Source organism: Lipophrys pholis, assembly GCF_963383615.2.
Source record: "Lipophrys pholis genome assembly, chromosome: 21".
Taxonomy (NCBI): Eukaryota; Metazoa; Chordata; class Actinopteri; order Blenniiformes; family Blenniidae; genus Lipophrys; species Lipophrys pholis.
This window is the reverse complement of record NC_137649.1, coordinates 23,301,769-23,308,201: the sequence shown is the minus strand read 5'-3', so window position 1 is coordinate 23,308,201 and position 6,433 is coordinate 23,301,769. Positions and strand designations below refer to the sequence as shown.

At 45.0% G+C, this 6,433-nt stretch overlaps 1 protein-coding gene across 1 annotated transcript; it reads right to left on the bottom strand.

Annotated features, from left to right (window-relative positions):
- Positions 1-1,285: 1,285 nt before the first annotated feature.
- On the bottom strand, positions 1,286-5,741 carry rpf2 (ribosome production factor 2 homolog). Its single transcript, XM_080491130.1, has 10 exons — positions 5,642-5,741; positions 4,538-4,670; positions 3,963-4,000; positions 3,803-3,842; positions 3,647-3,728; positions 2,847-2,923; positions 2,371-2,470; positions 2,195-2,297; positions 1,965-2,109; positions 1,286-1,890 (listed from the first exon to the last, which is right to left on the bottom strand). Exons 1-10 carry the CDS (start codon positions 5,662-5,664, stop codon positions 1,708-1,710), a joined length of 924 nt encoding a protein of 307 aa, XP_080347256.1. The 5' UTR covers positions 5,665-5,741; the 3' UTR covers positions 1,286-1,707.
- Between the last annotated feature and the right edge of the window lie 692 nt (positions 5,742-6,433).

The following is a 6,433-nucleotide window of genomic DNA, read 5'->3' as shown; positions in this document are numbered from 1 at the left end:
GTGTCTTTACAACCGTGATGTACGATTGAAAATAAATGTTTTACAACTGTTAAATGTCCCATAAAGAAAACACTGACCAGTGCGTGACAGGGGGAAACTTTACTGACAAATTCTTATCTTCTTTAACAAAAATGATCATTTGAATTTTAAGAATTTCACAAGAACAAACATCAGAACATTGAACAACATCTTGCCCACAGACATCAAGTCCTTTGTTCAAGCGTTCTGTTCCGTTCTGGTTTGGACGTTGGCGCCAGACAGCAGCAGGAACCAGGATCCCCCCCGAGAACCTCCATGACTTTTCTCCCACAAAAGGTTTGGGGATACGCCGAGAGTATTGTTCTCTGCCATAAAGTAATCAAACGGTTTTAATAAGACGATCTGAGAGTCGCTGACGCTCAGCAGGACGTTGTACTCCGCTGATCGCTGATAAGAGTTACCAACGGAGCGAGAACGCTCCTTCTCAAGGGATTATTCAGAGATGAAACAAGAATCAAATCTAAAGGATGACGTGGGAACTTTAGAATAAATGTATACCACCTATCATTGGGATGAAGAGTTGTCGATAAACCAACATAATGTATATTCCAGCAGCAGCCAAGCAGAGACTGGGCCTGCCCTGTATTAACCCACTGATCTACCAAGATCAGCCTGTACTGACCTACTAGATAACCTCCAACGCCCCCAGTGGGACACCCATTCAGCATTAGCCCCCCCTCCCTCTTCCTGTATGACACCTGACCAGCTCAGGGGACAACTGAGGACGTTCTGGTGCAGGAGGCCCAGCAGGACCGGATGAGGTTTGTCCACAGCCCGCAGCTGGGGTCGTGCCAGCCCTTTGGAAAACATCCTGCATCGTCCCAGTGCCCAATATCCCACTTTCCAGACCCTACAGAGTAACACCGAGGGTCCCTGGTACAGACCGACCGTTAAACCGTATTGGGAAGAAACTGCTCCGGATCCAGAATTCATTTGGAAAGGCGTTTGGGCGAACATTAATTAAGGACGTTTCCAGTAACCATCATCACCTGCAGATTGAGAGATGATTTCTGCGTTTCACTGTAGTGACATCTAGTGGTGAAGTTCCAACATTACAATCATCCGAAACCCTCAAAGAATGAATAGGATGGAAGTTAGGATTATTCAATTAATAAGCATGCTTTCATTAAACACACACACACACACACACACACACACACACACACACACACACACACACACACACACACACACACACACACACACACACACACGTAGGAATACTCACACTACTTGCTTTCTTTTTAAAGTATTTTACTATTTAAAAAAGCTCAAACAAAACAATGTTTCCTGACACGTTTTCTGTGGTAAAATATGAATCTTATTTTCATCCCCACCAGTACATTACAGCTAAAGTATAAAGGATCATGTCGTTGGTTCATGGGGATTCAACATACACATTTGTCACAGTGAACTTCGTGTTTTCACTTCGTTGGTTAAACTTTGATGGGTTGAAATTGTGGAAGAAAAAAAAAAAGTTTTAGTTCTTTGCTGTGCTTTAAAAAAACAAACCAAAAACTGTAAAAAGTGACAAAAAACATCTGAAATCCCAGAAAAGGGGAAAAAAAAAAAGTTTATTAGAAATGTCGTTCCTGCGCCTGCTCACAGGCTCCGCCCACAACAGTCTCAAAGTGGACTGGGTCTGGGTTTGGGTCTGGGTCCGCTGCCTCAGCTCTCCAGTTTGGCCACTTTGGCAGAGTCTGCGTTCTCCTGGGCCGCCCCGTCTCCCCTCCTCTTCCTCAGGCCCTTCATCTTCCGGGTGTGCAGCTTGGACAGGTCCTGCTTCTGCATGTGCACCCGGCCCAGCTTGGTGCCGAAGGCGTCGCGCGAGATGTTCTTCTTCTTCTTGGGCTGCAGCAGAGGACAGACAGGGCGTGTGAGGTCACTCAGCTGCAGAGACCCCCCCCCCCAATCACTTTACTCACCTTCAGAGCTTTGGGTTGTTTGTGAGCCAACTTGAACAGGTCGTCTGAAGCCAGGTGACTTCTTCTGAGGACGAAGTCGAATGACGGTCCGATCTCCTCCAGCTCGATCCTCGGGGTCCGACAGCCGGACTTCTTGAGCAGACACCTGGGGGGGTGGGGGTGGGGGGACATGGTGTCAGGCCTGGCTCGGCTTGGCTCGGCGGGCGGGGCGGCGTTTGCTCGCGGAGTACCTGTAGCTGTGCATGTAGATCTTCCCATCCAGAGCGGTGAAGTGCAGCACGTGTTCCAGCCCGGCCAGACGGACCGCAGACACCGTGGGACCCCTGAAGAAGTCTGAGGACACGGAGCAGGACTCAAGACAAGCGGCTCGTCTAACGTTTGATCGCTCAATGCCGGCGGTGGGTACCTATGAGGAGACTCTTCAGACGCCGGAGCTCGTTGTCTGTGTCGAAAGCGTCGCCAGCGAACACCAGCAGGGGTTTCGTCCCCTCGGGACACTTGGTGGTCTGGAACAGAAAACACACACGGCGCTTCAGGGGGCAGCTCTGCATTCTGGGGGCTTCAACATCCAACCTGTCAACTCTGGATTTAGAGTTTTGATCTTTTATATTTATAAATTTGATCTTTCTTGTCTTATTCTACTTTGATGGCGCCTTTATCGCCCCCAACTGGACAGGGGGTGCACTGCCTTTACATATCCAAGCATCGGCCTGATTAGCATTACTCAGACACGTGAGTGTAAAAGGTAAAACGTGAAGACTTTCTACTGGAGCAGACGAGTTTGTGGCGTTTCATATGAAACTTAACGATCCTCTGCATCCATTCCACAGCAGAACGCTCAGAAACGAACTCCTGCGACAACAGATGGACGATAACGTTTACCTTGATGTCACTCATGGAGACGAACTTCTCGACTCCGAGTTCAATCATGTCCAGCACATGGAAGTCAAACAGGCGGCCTGCAGACAGACAGACAGACAGACAGACAGTTAGTAATACCTCGAGTGCGAGTCTCACTCTCCCTCTTACCCGGCCTGAATAGATCAGCAATCTGGATGTTTCAGTGCGTACAACATTTTCTAGATTTGAGCGTACGCCATTTTCTAGATTTGAGCGTACGCCATTCTCCAGTAGGAAAATAATGATGTCTTTGTATATGAGGTCATTTTACAGCTCGTCTGTGCACATTACTCTGAACTATAAGCCACCAGCTTGTACACTTTTTTTTTTTTTTGAGAGGTTGGGAATGGTATGGACTAGCAGGAACCAGCAGAGGGCGGTAGTGCAACTTCACAGATACTAACTGTCTTTAAACCAAAGTAAAACAAGAAGGGAAAGCGTCATCAAGGACCAGAAAGCTATTGATAAGAGAGAGAGGGAAACAGTCATCAGGGAGGAAGAGAGCGGTGGGAAACAAGGTCGATAGATAGAACCAGCAGATGGCAGTAATGCAACTTATTGGATGCAAACTGCCGCTAAACCCAGAAGAAGAAGAAGAAGAAGGGTGATGGTGATGATGATGCGGACACAGTCCAGCCTCAGATCTCCAATAACTCACCGACGCTGCACCACATATTTTCAGGAAATTTCAGCCACCCATGAACACACTGAGGGAGGTGGAGCTGTTTGAATTCAGTTTCCTACGTGACAAAGAGTGAGAGACGGAGAGCGTTGGACTTTACCAAATATGAGGTTGTTGGGTCGTTTCTTGTTGTGGGAGCCGAACAGAAAGAGCGAGCAGTCGGACTTCTTGGAGAAAAACTCCTGCGGGCGGATCGGAGAGGAATCAAGACAAAGAACCGAAGTCACGGGGACGACCTGCCGTCCACCGCACTCACCAGGGAGGTGGAGTCCTCAAACGGCCGAGTGATGTTCTTCCTGCGGGGGGGGCACATGGCGAATGGAGGTCAGCAGCACACTCACAGTGTGTGTGTGTGTGTGTGTGTGTGTGTGTGTGTGTGTGTGTGTAACGGTGAGGTTCAGCTCAGCTTCACTTACTTCTTGTAGAGCACGGCGTTGGGTTTCTTCAGGGAATACTGCGGGAGACACATCATGTCTGGTTACAGGCCAGTTTTTAAAAACGCTGCCTCAGCGTCTAGACTTTCCTGAGCAGAGCATCACACTGCACACCTGTACGTATTTAAACGTCTCTACAGTCCTTTGGTGTCATTAAACATCAGCTGCACATTGATTAAAAACCACCAAGCGTCTGATTTGTATGGAACACGTCTTAAAGCACAGCGGCATCGTCGTCAGTTTGCTGTATTTGTCACTGATCTTCAGTTTTCACAACATTCAGCTACATCATCCTACGTCACATAAAAATAAAGTAATAATGCACAGCTCCTCTTCTCTGATGCAGTCTGCCAAAACGGTATAAATTTAAAAGAAAAAGCATAATAAGGAATTTTAAAAAAAACTACTTTGAAGTTCGATACATAACGGTCCAGTCGATCAAAAGTCACGTTTTCAGGCTTTTCTAAAGGTAGAACTAAAGCCCACATGTCAAATATTCTCCATTTTAAAGACGCGACTGGATGAAAGTTGAGCTCAGTCGTGTCCTGGTGACTTACGACGTCCTTGAGGGCCTGAGTGATGGTCTGACTGGTGTTTCCTCCCTTCATGATCATCACATTCTTCCCCTCTTCGGACAGCTTGGGGGCTCTGCTCTCCAGGAAGCGCTTAGAGCGCTTAGTCTTGGGCTTTCTGTGTACACACACATTTATACACACACACACATTTACACACACAGATCAATAGTTCTAGAGTAGCTGTGACTGCAGACAGAAACAGATTCTTCTGACCCAAACAAACTCAGAGGTTTGGTTTTAACCCAACAATAAGTTCAGTGAGTAAATGTTTATGATTATTATGACGATATGATCCTTTTTAAACAGTGAAGTCTGACAGCACTGCGAAGTAAACGGTTTGGAATAAAGTATGTTTATTTACATTGACAAACATTAACGTGTGAAATGTTTTCATATAACATAAAACCATAAAACAAACTCATTCCTAATAGAACATATGGCCGCGCTTTAAAAGTGAAAAAAAGGAAAAACTTAAATGGAATAAAACATATAAAAGTAAATTTGCAGATAAGACAGGCTTAGTTTACAGTCTTCAGCATGACACACAAAATTATCTTCAAGCTTCTTTCTTCCTATAAAAGGAGGTTTTTCAAGACCTAAACTTCTCCTTAATTCCTAGAAGTGAACAAATTGCTCTAATAGCAACATTACTGCTCGTCAGAAATCTGTACAAGATAGTGAGTTGAAACTCCCACGTTTTATATGATCACACAACGTGAACAAGTCAAAAATACAAACATGTTATTGACGCTGTAGTAAACAAACAAATCTAACGTGCATCTTTACTGAATGGTGACAGAGAAAACGTGAGGAATTAAATCAGAAATGACAGATTTGCAGCTTCTACCGGTGGACTGGATTCGTTTCCATCTAAATAAACTCGTACCAACTGTGGAAAAAGTGAGAAGTTAAGATAGAAAGTTCTCATTTCAGAAGAAGCAGACCTGAGAAGCTCACGTTCCACAATGCTAAGCTAACGTTAGCTTTCCATTTAAAACGGGTTTCACGAGCAGAGGACGCGTTAGTTAATGGCAGGATCCAGACGCACTGGAAAAACTAAATATAAAAAGGTTTTTGTCGACTTACATGACACCGTCTAGATGCTTCATTCTGTTAGCTGTGAGACACGCACGTCGCACGTGAACCACGGCACCGGAAGTCAACGACTGTTCTTCTTCGTCCTTGCTAAGACATGGGTGCGTCACTTCCGTCACGAAACACCATCGCCATCTAGTGTCCAAACCACGGACATACAGCACAGACCGTCCACACGCAGGACATTTTAGTTTTTAAGTTTTTTTTTTAATGAACAAGAACATTTACAAACTCTAGTGGTGGAGAAACAAAAATACAACAACATGCAAACAAATATACAGAAATACACGGTGGGTGGGGGGGGGGGGGGGGGGGGGGGGGGGGGGGGTCAAAAGGATGTAAATAAACCAATACTGGTTAGCAATGACAAACATATTCATCTGGGATTTTCACAATGAAATTAAATCAAAAGAGAAAGAGAAATATCTTTGTAATTCATATTTTGGTAAACAGCGCTTGACTTCTTTTTGAGGGATGAAAAATAGAGTATGGAGTGGCACTAATTTAAAGTCCGCTCTGGAGAGGATAGATAGATAGATAGATAGATAGATAGATAGATAGATAGATAGATAGATAGATAGATAGATAGATAGATAGATAGATAGATAGATAGATAGATAGATATCATCAACACAAAATGGGCCCATCATCAGTTTGTTGGCGTAAACATATTTCGACATTATTACGGATTATTAATCTATTTTATGTACTACTTTCTTGTGTCTGAGAGAGGTCGTCGCCCTTGCGCCCTCAATTGACCAGCCGCCACTTACATAGACAGAT

Excerpts from the sequence above, each read along its gene's own strand:
- rpf2 (XM_080491130.1), bottom strand. The coding sequence starts at position 5,664 with ATGAAGCATCTAGACGGTGTCAT. Across the intron at positions 3,729-3,802 it reads TTGAGGACTCCACCTCCCTG|GAGTTTTTCTCCAAGAAGTC; the intron begins GTGAGTGCGGTG and ends ATCCGCCCGCAG. Across the intron at positions 2,924-3,646 it reads ACCCAACAACCTCATATTTG|GCCGCCTGTTTGACTTCCAT; the intron begins GTAAAGTCCAAC and ends GTCTGTCTGCAG.